The 22129-nt window shown below is 43.5% G+C and overlaps 1 protein-coding gene across 3 annotated transcripts in view; it reads right to left on the bottom strand.

Moving 5' to 3' along the window:
* Positions 1-2879: 2879 nt before the first annotated feature.
* LOC122542726 (leucine-rich repeat and fibronectin type III domain-containing protein 1-like protein) overlaps positions 2880-22129 on the bottom strand; it is a 180812-nt gene continuing 161562 nt past the window's right edge. For 2 of the 3 annotated variants that reach the window (XM_043680702.1, XM_043680703.1), the window contains exons 4-6: positions 20734-20850; positions 9789-10137; positions 2880-3214 (exon numbers count right to left, since the gene is read on the bottom strand). In XM_043680702.1, the coding sequence (XP_043536637.1) occupies positions 20783-20850 (68 nt within the window). In that variant the 3' untranslated portion in view covers positions 2880-3214; positions 9789-10137; positions 20734-20782. Of the gene's footprint in view, positions 3215-5326; positions 5684-9788; positions 10138-20733; positions 20851-22129 lie in introns of those variants that run through there. The other variant, XM_043680704.1, reaches the window with a different exon arrangement.

Here is a 22129-nt window from a genome sequence, read left to right as displayed (position 1 = left end):
CAGGTACAGACTGTCATCTAAACAAGGAATTCACAGCTTAATCCTTACTTGGGGTAATGAGCGCCCAGCACATGGTTCTGTTTTCACGCTGGGGTCTCCACATCATCATTCAAGGACCATGAAAGCTTTCAGGAACATTAAGGAGACCATGCCATTGAGGAGTACCGTGCACATTCCTGATCTCCTTAGCTGGTGTTCATGAGGCCCAGTTCATTGAGGCTCACTTGGATGCAAGTGGGAATCAATGGAGTACATATGCTCCCAATGGTTTAACCATTTCCATTCCTTTCATTTGTTTTTTCGATTTTCTATGTTTGATAAATAACAGCTGGACAACAGAATACTTTCCATTTCCAGAATAAAATATTACACTCAGACACAGTCACATTGTTGCTCATATCTGCACCATCTCCCAAATCAGTTTTAGGAGTGTTGGACATGTATGTCATCCAAATGAAAAGAACAAACAAAATAGTGCAGACACTGGAAATTTGAAAGACAAACATAAAATAGGAGAGAAACTCAGCAGATCTGTCAGCATCTGTAGAGTAAGAAACAGGGTTAATGTTTCATGCCCAGTTTGACTCCATTTGTTTTGAAGAGCAAAGGATTAACTATGTTTTTCTCTCTCCACACAGATCTGCTCAGTTTCTCCAGCAACTACTATCTATGTAGCTAGTCCAGGTGTTGTTTGAAGGGCATGCAAGTTCTGCTTGGATCTAAAAAACTTTCCAGACATTCGATTTTAAGTATTCTGCTCTTGCCTCCTCATGTTGTACCTGTAGAGGTTTTGCTGATTCATTCACAAGAGGAGATACAATTCTATTACTTCCCATTCTTTGAAGTTAATAAAGTGCATGGGTCTTAAACCCCATTACAATTCATTTAGAACACAGAACTGAACAGCACAGGAACAGGCCATTTAGGCCGGCCAAACATTTCTGATTCGTTGCATGGTGCAGCGTATTTAAGAGGATGGAGATTCCAGGGTGAGAGATTGTGATTAGACACACACACACACAGTCCCTCTCTCTCTCACACACACACAAACAAAGACTTCTTTAGTAGCCCCACACCAGAAGTGAATCTTGCCCTTATGCATCAGATGTGACATGTTTATCATTTTGAATTTCAGGACCAAATGCAATTGTTAAATAATGTGCAATAAATATCAATTTTATTTCCATGCCCATAAGATCTTATGGAACTGAGTCCTGAAGTTTCAGTCAGGACCCTTAACACACATTAACAGTGAAGTATTTCATCCTGTTTGTGATGGACATGTACTTTCGAGAGTGAATCAGTGCATCGCTCAGTGCTGACCTACAATTAATTGCAGCAGTGTCACAACTTAGTTAACTCCTGATCCTGTCGTTCTTACAGGGCTACATCAGAAATGTGAACAAGATTAAATTTCCTTTAACTGAATGCAGTAAAGCACCGAAGCATGGTTATTGTAGTGACAAGGGCAGTTAAGCATCACTCCTTTTCCAACTTCATTGCAAACTTCCTGAAACTTTAATAGGGATAGACTCCATGTTGGTTTAAGAACACATATCCAACAGCAACATTTCACATGAAATTTAGGGACTTCCACTAGCCCCTCACCTGCTCACAATTTTCTAGTTATTTCAGTCATTGAGGTAAACTCAATGCCCTAAATTACAAACCCTAATCCCCTCATCCCAAAACTCAGCAGTCCCTGAACCGAAGTACCCAGATTCCTGAACATCAGTACTCCTGACCTTCATTACACTAAGCCCTAAGTCCCATCACTGCCAGAAATCCCAACACTCTCCTTAACTCTATCAGCCCAAAGTTCCAATTCTCCAAATGCCTTTATCCCAACCACTAAGAGCAACACCTCAAACGTCAACAACTCTTCGATCTCTAACCCACCCACTGAACCCCTAATCTCCATACCCCTCCAACACCAACACCCCAAACCCCTAATGCCAGATGAAAAGATCCAACTACGAACACCAACATCCTGCAATCCCACAAAACACATAAATGTCCAACATCCCCGAAGGTCAATACTTGGAACTCTGATCACTCTGATCTCCAGCATTCTTGAATCTGAATCTCAATATCCAAGCACAATGTCACTCTAACCTCAGAAGCTGTGAACCCAGACACACCCAAACACCAAAGTCAGTGAATTCCAACATCAATGAGTAAGATCACCTCCTGAAAGTCCACTCTCTACAGTGACACATCACACCCCACCATTCCTGAATCAAGGATCTAAAATGCCAAAATTACAGAATATCATTGTTACTAAACACCAAAGCAGCGGAAACAAGTAACCCTAACTCCAAACCTCCATGTCGTTGAATCCTGACATCTGTGAGTTTTGTGACGTCTGAAAGCCAATACTGGTAAACTTCATCACCTTTCAAACAGGGAATCCCCAACACCCAACACTCGAACCCACTGACACTGTGAATGCTGACAGTTCTGAAACCAAATACCCACTGATCCCCAATATTGAGTAACCCAACAAACCCAAACCCACTGTTACTGAACCAACACCCCTTGAACCCGAATCCCACTGAATCAGAAAGAACGAACCCTGCCATCATTAAAACTGCTGAACCCCAATGCACCATGAACTCTAGCTTGCCTTGAAACCCAATATCCAGAATCCCATCACCACCAAACAACAAACATCCCAGCTGGATCCCAACCCCAACAATACCAGGAGTTACATCCCAAAACCTCATGAATCCCATTACCTCCACCACCCAACACTTCCCACATGCCACATCTGGAGTGAAGTGACTGCAGTCCAGCAGGTGTGTGAAGAATGAAACAATTTTACATAAAGCACTCCATGTTTAGATTAATTCAATTAAAATAAAACTCCAGAAAATTGTGCATCAAGTGTCTTTACTAAAATTACACACTTTAAAAAATTACATTGTACAAAACTATAAGATTTAAAACACCCTTAATTTGAATACAAAAAATCTTCCGTTCTTAAAAAAAAGAGAAAAAAGAAAATAGAGAAACAGGAAATCTGAAGGGTGGTATGTTTTCTGTTCCATCGACACCAAATGGCTAATATTGCATCAATGTCCCATACTGTGGCAGTGTGCTGAGGACAAGGCAGAAAACAGAACAGACCACAGGATTGGCAAAGGAGTCTTTTGGGAGAAAAATTATTGTCCGTTGTCAATGGCAACTCAGTGATATATATGTCCTCAAACACCTACAGAAGGAGAAGAGAGGCTCAGCGTTAAGGTTAAAAATGCCTGGAAACATCGAAACTGTTCTGTACATGTCAAGTGACAAATTAATCTAATATTGTTACTCCGAGGAGTGTGTGGGATTTCATTGATGCATGCGTGCCATCAGAAATGGGCTTCTTGTTAGAAATATTACTGGCTTGGTAAAACTCAATTGCAGAAATGCCTTGTGTATGTTTATTTTCCACATAAAGGTTTCTTTCCTTCAGTCTCACTTTCTGGAGAAGCTCTGTCTCTCTCTGTCTCTGTCTCTCTCTCTCTCTCTGTCTCTCTCTGTCTCTTTCTCTCAGTGATGTGATAAAACCACCAGATGAGCTCTGTCTGTTGGAGCTGTTGTGATTCAGATTAAAACTGTTTTTCTATTTGCAATGTAGAAGTCCTAAGCAACATTCTGTGCTCAAGCCGACAGATTCCATTTCACTATCTGTGCTGGCTGTGTGCAAAATGGCATTTTATATTTCTACAACTAACAGTGACTGTCCTTCGGAATCATTAAAGTGCGTGTGAAACCTGTTAAATTATTTGCGATCTGTGCTGCATAAATCTTCTTTGAAGATTACCAGCTCACTTCTTTCCCTTTGCTTCTTTAAAATTGGCACTTTTTCTTTTCACTGCAATACACAACATGGGAAACCTAATATAAATGTACAAATCTTGCGTGGAAGCAGAGAATGGACCTTGGCAGTGAATTAAAAGGAACTAAAGTACATAGTCAACTCTTCAGAATTTCATCGCAGTTATATCCAGGAAAGTGTAGCTATCTCGACACTGACGATTAATATTTCAAGGGTTGTAGCTGCATTGATGAGTTCAATGTCACAATGTGTTACTGTCATTTAATGGGATCCACACCGTATTATTGTACCTGAAGCAGTGGGGTGAGGCAGGGAGAGGCAAATGACATTGGACTGTCCCCTGTTTCATTGCAGTTGCCCAATTGGATGAGCTTTCTTAAACCTCTGCAAACATTTGCATCACTCTGGGCTTGTTGATGTGTGGAGAAGGGAGATGCTGTTTCTCTATGTCCTCTCATCTCTCCTGAAGCCTTTGGGGCTCTCATTGGGTGACCATTCTTCAGCTGCTGGTACACGGTTCACCCTTTGACCACAAAATGCCAACTGTGGGAGCATCAAAGCCAAGCAGTGCCCCTCACATAAATCCCAGGAGGAGGGAGTTGATTAACATCCCCTTTCTCAGCTTCTTTGTAATTCTCTGTTGCACCTCTCCTGCTGACTCATGGCTATGGGCTTGGACTAAAAGAAACACAACACTCTTATTCCATTCTGGCAGAGAGAACTGATGATGAATTGAGTTTTTCCAGCCCACAGCCTGTTACTCCCATCACCTTCCAAGAATCGTAGAATCTCTGCAGTGCAGAAAGAGATCATTTGGCCTGTCAAGTCCGTACCAATCCTCCAAAGAGCATCCTAGATATACCCAGCCCCACATTTCCCCTGGCTAATCCACCTAGCCCTCATATCCTTGAACACGAAGGGCAGTTTAGCACGGCCAACCCACTCTAACTTGCATATCGTTGGAGTGTGGGAGGAAACCCACACAGACACAGGGAGAATGTGCAAACTCCACACAGACAGTTACCCAAGGCTGGAATCAAACCCAGATCCCTAGCGCTGTGAGGGAGCAGTGCTAACCACTGAGCCACCGTTCATCCAGCAATGTTTTTGATTTTAAAATTCTCATCCTTGTATATGAATCCTTCCCTGGATTCACCTCAGTCCCATCCTTCTATTCATTTCTGGAACCTCCTCTAACCCTATAACCCTCCAAGAGGTTGGTCTCTTGTACGTCTGTGATTTCCATTGCTCCACCATTGGTGGGTGTGTCTTCTGTTGTCTGGTGTCTAAATTTTAGAATGCCCTCCCTAAACCTTTCAGTCTCTCTATCTAACACAGGGTCATGCTCTCAGGATATAGGGTTAATCATTTAGGAGTGAACTCAGGTGGTTGTGAATCAAGGGAAGTCACATTCCCCCCACTCCCAACCCCCTGACCTCCCATCAATCCCCCGTAAGAATCTCCATTATTGAGTATATTCAAGACCTAGAAACGGGGGAGGTGATGGCTTTGTGGTGTTATTACTGAACTGTTAATCTAGAGACCCAGGTATTGTGGTGAGACCTGCATTTAAATTTTATCACAGTAGATGGTGGAATTTGAATACAATATAAATCTGGGATTAAGAGCCTACTGATGGCTGTGAATGCATGGTTCACTGTTGAGAGAATCCCACTTGGTTCACAAATGTCCTTTCGGAAAGAAACTGTTTTCCTTACCTGGTCTGCCCTACATGTGACTCCAGTGATGTGGTTGATTCTTAACTGCCCTCTGGGCAATTGGGGATGAGTAATAAATGCTGGCCTGATCAGATACGCTCCCATCCCATGCATAAATTAGAAAAAAAATTGTGTTTCTCTGTGGGAATCAACAGCAGTAAGTCAGTCAGCTTCTGCAGAGAGGGAAACAGAGTTAACAGTTTGACTGTCTCTCAGAATCCAGAAGGGATAGGAGCTGTGGGCAGGAAGACGTAGTGAGGAAGATTGATGGGCCAAATAGTCTACTTGTGCTGATGTCTTTACTTTATAGCTCATTGCATAAGCAGGAAGAGTGATTCAGTCCCTGAGAGTTACACTAGTCCATCCTTAGACATAGCATCGAAGATTTTATTTTTTAAATCTCAGAGCAACACAAGTGCATTTTCACAAAAGGTCCTTTATCATCAGTTCCCTTCTGACAGAAGCATCAAGGAGCAGGGACTTCAACCAACTATTCTGTCACAATGACTTTGATTTTCTCTTGCACTGTGATTTTCTCATTGCAAACGTTGTTAGAAAGATAACTAATATCTGCCTAAAGACTTCCTCCTGTGCACCGTCACCAGACCAATTTTTTTTATTCTAGGAGCCTTTCCAACCCTGAGCTCTCAGCTTTAACCCCCGCGTCCATTCTGCTGGATATGCTTCTCTGTCACACGTACTGCTGTAGACCCTCACTGTAATGGAGCAGGGAGTCACCAGGTCACACAAGTCACTATGGGTAGTTCACAACAGTGCTGTTGTGGTCTAGGGGGGATCCCTTGAGAGAGGTAACCAGTGGATCACTATTCGAGGTTCTGGAATTGGGAAGGTTGGGGCCAATGAGGATCATGATTGAAACTTACAGAATACTGAACAGCCTGGACAGAGTGGATGTTGGGGAAATGTTTCCATTGGCAGGAGAGACAAAGACATAAGGCACATCCTTTAGAGTAAAGGGAAGGATAGTGGTAAGGAGAAACTTCTGTCGCCAGAATGTGGTGAATCTGTGGAAATCGTTGCCACGGAAGACTGTGGAGAGCAGTTCATTGAGTATACTTAAGATGGAGATAGATAGTTTATTGATTGCCAAGAGGATCAAAGGTTACGAGGAGAAAATGGGAGAATGGGGTTGAAAAACCTATCAGCCATGATCAAATGGTGAAGCAGATTTGATGGGCTGAATGGCCTAATTTCTAGTCCTATGGTCTTATGCCCTTGCTTCAGACAGCCCTTGCCCCATCCTCCCATGAGTTACGTACACCACCCTGCAAAATCACATGCACTGTCCCTCTTCCTGCCCTCCCCATTACTTGCCCGATATCTAGGTGCCCGGTGCTGAGGTGCCCGTAATCCTGGCCCAGAGAGAGCTCTATGGCACCTACTGAAAATGGAAGCTTTCAGTTACTAACTGGCCCATAGCCCTTGCTGGGGCACTTTCCACACACTGGGTATTATCCTCATCATTGCCTTTTTTGGCATGTGTTTTGGCAAAGCTGGCCTGCAGGAGGCAGTGTGGGTCTCTCATTAGATCTCCAGTGAGCTGACAAGACCCCAACAAGTTTTCCCTCCCAGCCATTATTAGCTCCAACAGGTTCGATGGGCTGCCTCTGGGGGACTCAAGAATGTTCGAGCTGGGTCAGAGACGAAGCAGCCCCTTTAACACAGAATGAAGAAAGATCTGAACTACATCTGACAAAATAAACTCAACAGGATCTCTCCAGTGAGAGATTGTCCTTTGCTTCTTCTGTTTCAGAGCCCAATTACACTTTTCCACATTGTTCTTTAAAACACTAAAAATGATCAACAACAACTGTTTCTGAACCAGTTTTCTGCCTTCTTGCTACCCGCTCCCTCACAGTTTTCAGTTTCAGTGATTAACCGTGAATCAATTTGATGAATAGAATATTTGAGACAAATTGGTTCAGCCCCTCCCATCCAAAATTCAAAATGTTCTCACAAATCCCTCACAAATTCCTCTTCATTTAGACCTGAAATTGCATTGGGTTGGAGGTGACAGTCTGTTGGCAGTGGATTAATCATGCTGTAAACATCCAACAACTCTAAAATATGTTTTAGACAACGGAGATAAAGTGAACCATCATGGAACAACACACTTTCATTTGGAACAACCATTTAAACATGTGAACCTCATCTTCCACTTTTAATGATGTGGCTTTAAGCCAATGAATCTGAAAATGACCGGAATAAACAATTCTCTATTGATACATCTCTGACACTGAGTATCATTTTCAACAGCATCACTAAAACACACATTGTGCTGGTTAAAGACTTCTGGATGAGCATAACCTTGGCTGATTTCATTCATTACTTCAAAAATGAAGCCTACTGGCAAGTTGTCCCCATTATCATTCCTTACTGCCATCTACATGGGAAAGTACGGGAGGTCACTCAGTATGGACAATTCCCAGGGCAGGGACAGTACGGGGCTAGATACAGAGTAAAGCTCCCTCTACACTGTCTCCATTCAACACTCCTAGGACAGGGACACCATGGGGTTAATACAGAGTAAAGCTCCCTCTGCACTGTCCCCCACCAAACATCCCCAGGACAGTGACAGCGCAGGGTTAGATGCAGAGAAAAGCTCCCTCTCCATTGTCCCCCACCAAAACCTGCTGAGAGAGATAGAGCACAGTGTTAGGGTACAGAAAAAAAATGTTCTCTACACTGTCCCAACAAACACTCCCAAGACAGCTACAGCACAGAATTATTTTTAGAGTAAAGCTCCCTCTACACTGTATCAGGGACAGGAACAACATGGGGTTAGATACACAGTAAAGGTCTCGCTACTCTTTTAAACCACCTCTACACTGATTGATCAACCACTCAGGGGGTTAGATACATCCTCTACACTGTCCTAAACACTTTCAGGGCAAGTGTACAGAGAGTTAATATAAGGTACAGCTCCCTCTGAACTGTGTGTTGAGAGATCTTTATTGCACTGTTCCATGTCTTACTGCATTCAGGCTGTAGCCAGTTTAAAGACCATTTGTCCTGAACGAGGAATACTGTTCCCCTCTGAGTCCACATCCACTGAAAATTGGATGGAGATTTGCCCATGATGTTATACTTAGTGTCAGTCACATCATCCTGAAGGACGAGTTTGGAACCTAGAGACCAACATTTGCTTCACTTGTTATCTAACTACTTTAACTGAATTAGCAGAGGGGTTGTATCCATCGTTAAAAAAGCTCCATTATCTAGGGGTATTGTACTGTCTGAGGAGCTGCACGCACTGTGTTGTGAATACTGATTATAGAGTGGAGGTTAAATATTTATTTTCTTGTGTTGTTCAATTGGTCAACGATTGGATTCCTGACTGCCGGAATGTTCTAGGGTTCACAGAAGACAAAGAAAGCGAGCAGTGTCCCGCCTCCTCATCTCAGTCTGACCATGTTCCTGGGCAGCATCGGTGGAATGGTTCTACAGATGGTGATAATGCACAATACATGGGCATTTCCTAGAGACTGCTCACTGTCTGTACACACCGACTTGTGGGGATGGAGAAGGCGCTACAGGAACACTTTACAACATCCAAACCCTCCATCGACATGCCCTTCAATTTAGTTGAGCTGCCGACTAAGATTGCAAATGGCACCATTTTTGGATTTGGAACTTTGCTTCTTTCGTTGTTTCTCACCTCACCACACCCCCTTCCCCCATGGCCCTTCCCCCAATCTCCCACCCCCTCTACATCCCCATGCCCCCTCCACTCCCTCCCCCAATAATTTGTGCCAAGTTCCATGTACTGTTACAAAAATACTTTCTTGTTTTCCTGCCAATGATTAATTGTTATGGAGACATCAGCCATCACACATATCCAATCAAAACATGGTAGATTAGCTTTACCAGAGCTAGGATGATAGAGATTATCTTCTAGCCACTTCAAATTGCCATGGGATAGGATGGCCTTGCATTTATTGTCACGTGTTCCTCAAAGTAGTCATCACATGCTGCGTGTTTCCCCAAATGGGAAAGAGCTGTCCTGAGCTCTGCCCCTTGAAAAGCCCCGGCTTTCAGCTCTAGACAACCATTGGCTGAGGTCATCCAAGGTAAGTGCAAGGCCAGGTTGTGGCTGAGTGACAGAGTGGGATACCCTGAAACCCATAGAGGGCAAGGACACTGATTGAAAATGGACAGTAGAGAAGAGAGGTGACGTTGTCAGAAAGCAGAAGCTATTATCAATTAAAAAAAAACAAACTTACCATTTCTGCCCAGTCCATCAATGTGTTAATGTAAAAGATGATTTCCATACTAAGAAATATAGTTAAGGATTCCCTTTAGACATTGTTGGTGCTGCTACAGGTATTGGATACAGCCAAAACATTGCAATGGTTTAAAGCACTAATCCAATTCAGTACGGTTTCTGCCCATGGTACTTGTGTATGAAGGGTCCAGTTCCTTTAAAGAGTGCACATCAAACTGAGATGGGATGGAATAAGTTGAAGATTTGGCAAGGGAATAGGAAGAACCAGGGTGGGAAAAGTGGTTTTCATTAATCTTGATTAGAAGTCAGTTTGTCCAATCCGGTTGTACAACATGACTTGAAAGTTTCTAGAAGAGAGGAAAATGGGACAGTTAATGTGAATTGCCGGCTCTGTCCAGTGTACAATCCCCTGGCAATAACAAATTAGGCAAATATGGAGTTTGACTCCATACAAAAAGATTGACATAAATTGGATTTGCCATGTACATCAGCCATTGGGTAAACGTTGGGAATGTCACAGATTGACTGAGTTGGATTGAGACTTACTTTTCATCCCTTGTTTGAATCCAGTGGGGTGGAAGCTCTCACTCTATTGGCTGTAGAAGTTTGTGAATCGAGTCTGAAGGATGTCTACCTATGTCCTAGTGTTTGTCAGTCTGTAACTCAGATTGCAGTGAATTTGGAGAGTTAACTGAGATCAACAAGGATGTCTGAATAAGGCTCTCCCAACCCTAATAATAAGACAGCTTTTGTGATGAGGTTGAGATAGTTTGTAAGACAGTCATAGAACTTGGAACATTAAATAGTACAGACAGTACAGGTCCTTTGGCCCATGATGTTGTGTTGAGCATTTACCTTCATCTAAGATCGACCTTACCTACACACCCCTCAATTTACTGCTGTCCATCTGCTTGTCCAGCAGTCACTTAAATGTCCTGAATGTCTCTGACTCTACTACCACTGCTGGCAGTGCCTTCCACTCACCCACCACTCTCTGAGTAAAGAACCTATCTCTGACATCTCCCCGTACATTCCTCCAATCAACTTAAAATTGTGACCCTTCCTGACAGCCATTTCTGCCCTGGGGAAAAGCCTCTAGCTATCTACTCTATCTATGCCTCTCATTACCTTGTACACCTCTATCAAGTCACCTCTCTTCCTTCTTCTTTCCAATGTGAAAAGCCCAAGCTCACTTAACCTCTCTTCATAAGACAAGCCCTCCAATCCAGGCAGCATCCTGGTAATTCTCCTGTGCACCGTCTCTAAAGCATTTACATCCTTCCTATAATAAGGTAACCAGAACTGAACACAATATTCCAAGTGTGGTCTATCCAGGGTTTTATAGAACTGCAGCAAAACCTCGTGGCTCAATCTCCCTGTTAATGAAGGCCAAAACACCATACACCTTCTTAACAACCTTATCATCTTGGGTGGCAACCTTGAAGGATCCCAAGATCCCACTGCTCCTGACAAGAATCCTGTCTTTAACTCTGTATTGAGCATTCAAATTTGACCTTCCAAAATGAATCACTGCATTTATCCTGGTTGAACCATTTGCCACTCCTCAGCCCAGCTCTGCATCTTGACAATGTCTTGTTGTAGCCTGCAGCAGCCCTCGATACTATCTACAACACCAGCGACCTTTGTACCATCAGCAAACGTGCTAATCCCACCTTCCACTTCTTCATCCAAGTCATTTATAAAAACTACAAAGAGCAGAGGCCCAAGAACAGATCCCTGTGGGACCCCACTGGTCACCAACCTTCAGGTGGAATACTTTCCATCCACTACCACTCACTGCCTTCTTTCGGCCAACCAATTCTATGTCCAGCCAGCCACATTTCCCTGTATCCCATACCTTCTAACTTTCTGAATGAGCCTGCCATGAGGAACTTTATCAAATGCCTCACTGAAATCCATCTCCACCACATCCACTGTGCAACCTTCATCAACCTGTCTCCTCACATCCTCAAAGAACTCAATAAGGCTTGTGAGGCATGACCTGCCCCTCACAATGCCATGCTGACTATCTTTAAATTTACAATGTTTTCTCAATAGTCATAAATTCTATCTCTCAGAATACTTTCCAGTACCTTGCTGACCACCGACGTAAGACTGACTGTCCTGTAATTCCCAGGGATTTCCCTATTCCCTTTCTTGAACAGAGGAACAACATTTGCCTCCCTCCAATCATCGGTACTACTCCCTTGGACAATGAGGATCATCAGAGGCACAGCAATCTCATTCCTCACTTACTGTGGTAACCTTGGATATATCTGGTCTGGCCCTGGGGACTTTTCTATCTTGATGCTTCCCAGAGTTTCCAGCACATCCACTTCCTTAATACCAATCTGTACAAGCCTATTAACCTGGTCCACAGTGTTCCCACAATCAACAAGGTCCCTCTCTCTAGTGAATACTGAAGCAGAAAACTGTTTGGGCCTCCCCACCTCTTCAGATACCAGGCACAAGTTCCCTCCATATTCCGTGATCGGCCCTACCCTCCCTCTGATCATTTTCTTATTCCTCATGTAAGTGTAGAACGCCTTTGGGTTTTCCCTAATCCTTCTCACCAAGGCTTTTTTGTGCCCCCACCCCCCCCCACACCCCCTCATCCCCAGCTCTCCTCAGTCCATTTTTTGAGTTCTTTCCTAGCTACCCTGTAATTCTCTAAAGCTATGCCAGACCCTTGCTTCCTCAATCTTAAGTAAGCTTCCTTCTCCCTCTTGGTGAGAAGCTGCTCTTCTCTTGTTATCCAAGGCTCCTTCACCTTTCCATTCCTTGCCTGTCTCAATGGGACAAAGTTATCCAATACTCACAACAAGTGCTTCTTAAACTGCCTCCACATTTCTGTTGTGCATTTCCTGTAGAATGATTGATCACAATTTATACTCCACGGCTCCTGTCTAATAGCAGTATCATTTCCCCTCCCCCAATTAAATACCTTCTAGTACTGTCTGTTCCTATCCCTCTCCATGGAAATGGTAAAGGTGATCCAGTTGTGGCCACACTGAGAGATCTAACACCTGGCCTGGCTCATTGCCTAGCAGCAAATCCAATATGGCCTACCTGCTAGCTGACCTACCTACATGTTGAGTCAGATTTTAGATATTATCTTATGTGTGTATTCTAGAATCCCAGTTGAGTGCTATTTGTAATCTCAGCCTGGTCATTCTAATCTGTGAATAGATGGCTGTGAAGAATAATTCCGATTGTAGACAGGGTCCATACCTAAGGAAGTACACACACATTATACAGGAAAGTTCAGTAGTTGTTTCTTAGAATGAGAGGATTGAGGAGAGTGGATGTTTACATGGGTTTACATGGTGAAGAGGTAGCCACCTTCAACTAACGGGATTCTGAGAGGGGTTGTAGCTAGATGCTGTTTCATCTCCACTGGACATTCCAGAAGTCAGAACACATCCCAGAACCTGAGTTTGACCATTTTAAACTAATCTCAGGAAAGAATCCTTCACTCAGAAGGTTGTGATTCCTTGGAAAGCTCCGTCCTGGGGGGTTGTTAATGCTCAGTTGTTGAGTGTAGATTGAAGGCTGTGATCAATAGATTTTTGACTTCAGGGGTAATTTTGAGAAGGAAAGTGGAATTGAGGTTAACAATCAGCTGTGATCTTATTAAATCGTGGATTCCTTCTGCTCCTCTGATGTTTTTTTCTATTCAAAGTTTGGGAGAAGATTTGTAGCTCAGGTGCTTGTTGTTGTGGTTCTGTTCGCTGAGCTGGGAATTTGTGTTGCAGACGTTTCATCCCCTGTCTAGGTGACATCCTCAGTGCTTGGGAGCCTCCTGTGAAGCACTTCTGTGATCTTTCCTCTGGCATTTATAGTGGTTTATACCTGCCGCTTCCGGTTGTCAGTTCCAGCTGTCCGTTGTAGTGGCCGATATATTGGGTCCAGGTTGATGCGCTTATTGATTGAATCTGTGGATGAGTGCCATGCCTCTAGGAATTCCCTGGCTGTTCTCTGTTTGGCTTGTCCTATAATAGTAGTGTTGTCCCAGTCGAACTCATGTTGCTTGTCATCTGCGTGTGTGGCTACTAAGGATAGCTGGTCATGTCGTTTCGTGGTTAGTTGGTGTTCATGGATACAGATCGTTAGCTGTCTTCTTGTTTTTCCCATGTAGTGTCTTGTGCAGTCCTTGCATGGGATTTTGTACACTACATTGGTTTTGCTCATGCTGGGTATTGGGTCCTTTGTCCTGGTGAGTTGTTGTCTGAGAGTGGCTGTTGGTTTGTGTGCTGTTATGAGTCCTAGTGGTTGTAGTAGTCTGGCTGTCAGTTCAGAAATGTTTTTGATGTATGGTAGTGTGGCTAGCCCTTTGGGTTGCGGCATGTCCTCGTTCCGTTGTCTTTCCCTTAGGCATCTGTTGATGAAATTGCGCGGGAATCCGTTTTTGGCGAATACATTGTAGAGGTGTTCTTCCTTTTTTTGCAGTTCTGGTGTACTGCAGTGTGTTGTGGCCCTTTTGAACAAAGGTGTCATCAACGTATCTGACCCAGAGTTTGGGTTGAATTTGTGGTAAGACTGTTTGTTCTAACCTTTGCATTACCACTTCTGCTATGAGTCCCGAGATGGGTGAGCCCATAGGTGTGCCGTTGATTTATTCATATATTTGGTTGTTGAATGTGAAGTGTGTTGTGAGGTACAGGTCCAGTAGTTTGAGTATGCCGTCTTTGTTGATAGTTTCCCCATCCTGTTGTCTGTTCTGTATGTCCAGCAGGTTGGCTATTGTTTCTCTGGCTAGGGTTTTGTCAATAGAGGTGAACAGTCCTGTTACATCGAATGACACTACGGTTTCTTCCTTGTCTATGTGTATATTTCTGATGATGTCCAAGAATTCCTGTGTTGATTGTATAGAGTGTCTGGATCCGCTGATCAGGTGTTTCAGTTTCTGCTGTAGTTCTTTAGCCAGTTTGTGTGATGGTGTCCCTGGTAGCGATACCATGGGTCTAAGTGGGATGTCTGGTTTGTGCACTTTAGTTTTTTTCTATTCTTATCCACCCTCACTCCATTCCAGCAATCACATATGATCACTATTCAATAAGGTTTATTGGTCAAGAGCAGCAATTCGATCTGAATTTGTTTATTTACTCACAGGACCTGGGTGTCACTAGGTGACCCTGAATCTATGTCGACTCTAATTACCCAGAGGAGCAGTTAAACAGTCAACCACACTGCTCTTTGCTAGACCTGGTAAGTACAGCAGATTTCCTTCCCTAAGGACATTGGTGAACCATGTAGCTTTTTTTCCTAATAACTGACAATAGATTCACAATCATCATTAGATCCTTAATTCCAGATTGAATTCACATTCTACCATCTTAGGGAAGTATGGTGGGTCAGTGGTCAGCATTACTGCCTCACAGCGCCAGCAACCTGGATTCAATTCCAGCCTCAGGTAAGTGTTTGTGTGGAGTTTTCACATTCTCCCTGTGGTTGTATGGGTTTGCTCCGGTTTCCTCCAACAGTCCAGAGATGTGCAGGCTAAGGTAGATTGGCCATGTTAAATTGCCCATAATGTCCAGGGATATATATGCTAGGTGGGTTAGCCATGGGAAATCCAGGGGGACTGGGATAGGGTAGGGATCGGGGTCTGGATGGGGATCCTCCTCAGAGAGTCAATATGGACTTGACGGGGTGAAGACCTGTTTCCACACTGATCTGATATAGTGAAATTAACTTGGGTCTCTGGAATAATAGGAGATAGTGAGGGCCGCAGATTCTGGAGATCAGAGTTGAGAGATTGTTTGTGGAAAAGCACAGCAGCATCCGAGAAGCTGGACAGTCGACCTTTCGGGCATAAACCCTTCCTCAGGAATGCAAGGGCTTATACCCGAAAGATTGATTTGCCTCTCTGGAATAATAGTCTAGCCACTTGGTTAGTCCCCAGACAGTGACTTCTTTAACACTGTCTGTAAACCTCAGTCTAATGATTCAGCAGAAATTGAGTGAAAAACTGCAGAGTGAGTTTACTAATGGAGTCATTCAAAGAACTGCACTTTTCTTTTTAAGGAGTTTTATGTGTTTTATGGGTGCTGAAGTGAATGCAGTATTTATTGCTAATTAACTGCAGAATAGTAGACTGAAGAATATCTGGTTGGACAAATCCTGAGCCTTGTCAACATCCAACATTAATGTGCCTTCACCTACGTCATCCTTTCTGTTTTAATCTGACTTGTTCAGTTGGAGAATTGAAAATATTCTGATGACATTCATGATTTGCAAAAAAAAAACAGCTTGTGAAAAATGATATTACTGGCTACATTCTGACCTTTCAGTCTAGCTGATAATTGGATTTTAATTGCTTGATCATATCATTATGATCAGGATTCGTCAGGATTATACTGCCTGTAATCTGCAGCAAAAATAACCTTGTTTGTAATTCATGGAAATGCACTTTCCAGTAAATGCAATCATGGAGAAGCCACTGCATTCTCAGTGGCATTAACATCTCCCAGCCTGTGCAGGCCCATCCTAAACCCCCGGTCCCTCAGTCCTGTTCATGTTCCTGCTTCTCCTTGGCTGCTCTCTGTTTGGCTTGTGCGAGTCTGAAGGTTCAGGAAGGGCTGTTTATGGTGTGAACGTCTCATTGAAGCCTGAGATGTGCCAATATGAACAACTTAACACTGCTGCCTCACAGCACCAGGGACCCAGGTTCAATTCCCGCCTTGGGCAACTGTCTGTGTAGAGTTTGCCCATTCTCCCCTTGTCTGCATGGGTTTCCTCCCACAATCCAAAAGATGGGCAGGTCAGGTGAATTGGCTATGTTAAACTGCCCATAGTGTTCCGTGCATTAGTCAGAGGGCATGGGTCTGGGTGGGTTACTCTTCGGAGGGTCGGTGTGGACTGATTGGGCCGAAGGGCCTGTTTCCACACTGTAGGAAATCGAATCTAAACTTGGAATATCCAGGAATGAACAAGATCAGGAAATGGTTCCTGATGGCTCATGGGTCAAACCAACAATCTCAGGATTAAAAAAAAACAATATGGATACCTCAGGCTCTGTAAGTATTGGGGATGGCCAACTCAACATTAACATATTCCTGATGATTTATCACATGACATCTGACTCCAACAATTCCTGATGAAAAGCTTATGCCTGAAAGGCTGGCTTCTCAGATGCTGCCTTAATCTACTGTGTTTTTCGAGTGCCACACTTTTTGACTCTGACTCCAATTGACTGGCCAATCAAACCGATGGACCTGTCAAATTGACCAATCAAACTGACCAACCTGTCTAACCAATCAAGCTGACTGACCAATCAATTTGGCCAATTAAACTGATTGACCAGTCGAAATGAACTGTCAAATTGACTAATTACTCAAACAGACCAATCAAACTGATCAACCAGTCGGACACCCTGTTTCCTGTTTCTCATACTTAAAGAAAAATCAAAGAAAATGGGAAATATTATCAATTTTAATGTGCCAATTATTTACAATTAAAACATACAAGATTCTTAGGGGACTTAAGTGTTCGATGTGGAAGAGTTGTTTCCCCTTCTGAGAGAGTCTGGGTCCATCTCAGAATAAGGGATCGCACATTTAAGGAGGATATTTTTCTCTTCGATGGGAGTTAATCTGTGAGATTTTAATACCACAAAGAGCTGTTGAGGCTGACTCATTCAATATAGTCAAGTCTGAGATAGATTTTTAATCAGGAAGGCAATGAAGGGTTATGGGGAAAAGGCAGGAGAGTGGAGTTGAGGATCATCAGAATTACCACTGATAGGTGGAGCAGACTTGATGGGCTGAATGGCTTACTTTGCTCCTCCATTTTATGGACTAATCTCATGGCTCATGCCCACTGCAATATTGACAAGATTAATCTTTAGTTCCTGAAAATTCTGAGGCAATCCCAAGGTTGGAATTCGAGAGGGAGAGGTCTTGCTTAATGTTGTATTGAGCAAGTGAGACAGGTCCCATTCCCTGTGCATAGGGAATCTGTCATTCTCATGGAAGCCCAGTGAGCTACCTCCACGCTCAGTACACCAAGCCAGAGGAAACAATAATGAATCAGCCTCAATCATCACTCATCATCTTGGAGATGGAGATTTTGTGAGCCTACAGTCGTTCTGGTGTTTCTGAAGAGGGGCCACTGGACTGAAACATTAACTCTACTTTCTCTCCAATGATGCTGCCAGACCTGCTGAGTTTCTCCAGCGATTCCTGTTCTGTTTCAGATTTCCAGCATCTGCAGTTCTTTTTTTATATGGAGTCACTCTTTGTTATTTTCTACAGTTCAATCAATTGCTGACACATGAAGAGTTATAGCAAGGATATTATTAAACTCGAGAGGATTCAGAAAAGGATGTTACTGGGACTGAAGAGTTTGAATTATAAGCAAAGTCTGGCTAGGCAGTGACATTTTTCACCGGAGCGTAGGAAGTTAAAGGGTGACCTTGTAGAGGTTTATAACATCATCAGGAGTACTGATAAGGTGGATGGCAAGTACCTTTGCCCTAGGGTGGAGGATTTCAAGACTCAGGGGCATATTTTTAAGGTGAGAGCAGAAAGATTTTAAAAAGACATGAGGGGCAAATTGTTTACACAGAGAGTGGTTTGTGTGTGGACTGTAAGAGGGAGCGGCAAATGCTAGTACAGTTACAATGTTTAAAAGACATTTGGATAAGTACATGGGTAGGAAAGGTTTGGAGGGATATGGGCCAGGAGTAGGCAGGTGAGACTAGTTTAGTTTAAGATAATGGTCAACATGGGCTGGTTGGGCCGAAGTGTCTGTTTCCATACTGTATGACGCTATGAGTCTCACAGCGAGAGATCAAATACTGAGTAAAGCAAATTATGAGCAAGAGAGATGAGAGAAAAAAAGGATAAAGATCCTGGATTCAGGCTACCAGGGCAAGCGAGTCGGCAGGCAGACTCAAACCAGGCCTCTAGTCTCCCTGCCAGTGTCCACTGGATAGTGACCAGGAGATGGGGCTAGGGTGGGCTGGAGAGCTAGTAGACAGGATTGCGAGTTGAATTGTTGTCAGTGAATTGCTGCTCACAGCCCCCTGCAGCAGACACAATGAGTTGGCTGAGACCGAGCTCTCCCTTGGGCCAGGTTCATTACAACATCAGGTTGTGATGGCTCTGATGATTCCACCAGCACCAACTTGGAAATGAAGAGCCATTTTAATCAGGAAACCCTTGAACATTTTTCTTTGCAGTGAACAGGAAGCTCATGATCTGAAAACCATGAACAGCGCCAGTGAGAGGAACAAAAGCTAATGAAAAAAGACAGAATTAATTTTTCTCCCTTGTAAAACAGAATGTCATAACTCACGTCAGGTTAGAGAAAGCATGGGTTAATGAGTCAATTAAGGCAGACTCTGAAGTTGAGTTGCATGAAAAATAACTGCTTAAACCCAACTGAAACTTCTTTGTTAAAATAGCCATAAAACTATTTCCCATGTTGTTTCAAGGGAACGTGTCAGTATTGAATCAAGGCTAATTATAAGCCACTGTCTGGTTTAACTGTCTGTACAGTGAGCAGATTCACTACACTTCATGTGAAACTGACTCGTACGATTTATGGTCTCTTTTCAGTAATCCTCATTGGCAATTGACAGATCCACATGTTTTTATGGATGTGATGGGGTTAACCTTTTCCAAGAGATTACACAGAAGGGGTTATCTCCCTTCGCCTGGGAGTTCGAAGTGGAGATCGGCCCAAAATTAGACAGGAAACATATTCCCTCTCTTTGAGGGTCTTATGTGACATGGGTCAGGTTAATCTCAGCATATAGTACACTATATGTGGGCCTGGCATTTAATTCAGATCTATCAGCTATAAAATGGCAGTCCGATTCAGGGAAAGGATACAGAGAATGATCCTAAATGAGGAGGTTTTTCAGTGATGGGATTAAAGATGATTGGACATCAACACAAACTGAGTGCCCACAGAATTGAGTGTGATTGAGAAAGGACAGTAACCATACCAATTTAGGCATGTCATTTTACACTACTGTGCTGTGACAGTGCTGTGACTTTAAAAGGCTACTTTGCCCTAGTTTTTTTAAGAGAGTTTGTAAGGCGGAGCTCAAGCTGGTTTGTGCAAACTGCTTGGGAGGCCTTGGGTTTATTTTAATGTGACCTGAATGGGTGTGGCCATCCCACAGATCAGGATTTCTGAGTGACATCAGAGATTATTGAGGTCTTAACAGAGTTAGAAGCTTCAGTGTAAGTCTCTTAGCTGCTACTCTCTCTGAACTTTCTCTTGATCCTTTCCTCCTGGACTGGAGAACTGCATGTGAGAATCTGCATCTGAATTTTCCTTTTTGCCAAGGGATATATTTATTTGATGTTACTGGATTGGAACAGTTAATTAGCAATAGTTACTGAATCTATTATTTGCTTAAGTTGTCAAATTTTTAAGTTATTCTAAATTCCTCTTTCTTTTGTTTGCATTTAAATAAATTGTGTTTTGCTTAACATTGAGTAGTTTGACCAATCACACTGCATTTGGAACACAGCACTTTACATCTAACTTTAAAATAAGAATAAGTCAGGGTCTATGCTACATTCTTAATACAATTCGATGGGGTCTGGTCTTGTCCATAACGGTGCAAATCCAATCATCCTTATTGTTACAGTGAATTTCTTTAAAACTATTCAGGGAAATAAATGTGAACGTTTAGGGACGACATTTATTGCCATTGACTGCCTTCTTGAGTGACTGCTGTCTGTGTGGTGTAGGCACAGCCACAATGCTGTTAGGGATGGACCAGGATTTGACCTTGCAATTGTTGGGGGTTAAGGAATTGCCATTAAAAGGGGGCAGAATCTGAAGCTCAGAGGGCGACAAAAGGTTCACCAATCTCCTAATGTAGTGAGGGGAGACCGAGGAAGGGAAATACCTGAGGAAATACATTAAAAAGTCCTGAGCTGCAAAGCAGGTTATAGTCTCTCTAACATCATCGCTGTTACCTCAGGAACATTCTGACGGTGTTAGTCTCTGCTGTGCAAATGGATGGTATCAAAGTTTAACATCGGTCCGTTCCACTGGTTCCATTGTGTGTTCTGCAGTCTGCTTGACCTGGCGTTCTGGAACAGATCAAAGGTCAGTCAGAGGTTTGAATATCAATCAGACAAACAAAAACAACCAACTGGTACATTAAATGAGGTTAAAAAACAACAATTCTGGTATTTCCTTCCTTGTGGTTTCTCCCTGCTCAGCATTGCCTTGTGCTGAGGTGGGGTATCTTGAGAACATGACCAATGTCCTTGCTTCAGGTCAGAAGTCACATGACACCAAGTTGTAGTCCAACAGGTGAAGGAACAATGCTCACAAAGCTTGTGATTTCAATTAAACCTTTTGGACTATAACTTGATGTTGTGTGACTTCTTCTTTGTTCACCCTAGTCCAACACAAGCACCTCCACATGATGGTTTCCTTCAGGTGTCGGTTTTAACAGGCTGTTCAACTACAGGAGCATCACAGCAGGTTTGATTGATCCTGGCAGCCACTTTGTAACATGATCATTGGATATTGATTGGAGCAGTGTCTGTGGTCTCTGTGATGTGCACATTAGGGTGGATTGGCATTGGGAAATGCAGGGTTACAGGGATAGGGTGACATTGGATCCACGTGGGATGCTCTTCAGAGGGTTGGTGTGGACTCAATGGGCCAAATGGCCTGCTGACACACTGTGGGGATTTGAGGAGTGAGAATTGAAGAAGAGGGAAAAGGGAAGTGCAAGGAGATCAAATCAATGAAAGAGAGAAGGTTGCAGGGTAGACAGTAGGATAGACAGGGTAGACAGGGTAGACAGGGTAGATCAGGGTGGACGGGGTAGACAGGGTAGATCAGGGTGGACGGGGTGGATCAGGGTAAACAGGGTAGATCAGGGTAGACAGTAGGGTAGACAGGGTGGATCAGGGTAGACAGGGTAGATCAGGGTAGACAGTAGGGTAGATAGGGTAGATCAGGGTAGACAGTAGGGTAGACAGGGTAGATCAGGGTAGACAGGGTGATTCATTCCTGAAGAAGGGCTCATGCCCGAAACGTCGATTCTCCTGCTCCTTGGATGCTGCCTGACCTGCTGTGCTTTTCCAGCAACACATTTTTAGGGTAGACAGGTAGACAGGGTAGATCAGGGTAGATCAGGGTAGACAGGGTAGATCAGGGTAGACAGAATAGACAGGGTAGATCAGAGTGGACAGGGTAGACAGTGTAGATCAGGGTAGATGGGGTAGATAGGGTAGATCAGGGTAGACAGGGTAGATCAATGTAGACAAGGTAGATCAGGGGAGACAGGGTAGATCAGGGTAGACGGGGTACACGGGGTAGACAGGGTAGATCAGGGTAGATCAGGGTAGACAG

Source organism: Chiloscyllium plagiosum, chromosome 41, assembly GCF_004010195.1.
Source record: "Chiloscyllium plagiosum isolate BGI_BamShark_2017 chromosome 41, ASM401019v2, whole genome shotgun sequence".
Lineage (NCBI taxonomy): Eukaryota > Metazoa > Chordata > Chondrichthyes > Orectolobiformes > Hemiscylliidae > Chiloscyllium > Chiloscyllium plagiosum.
Note: the sequence above shows the minus strand (reverse complement) of the source record. Positions and strands in the feature narration are given on the sequence as shown.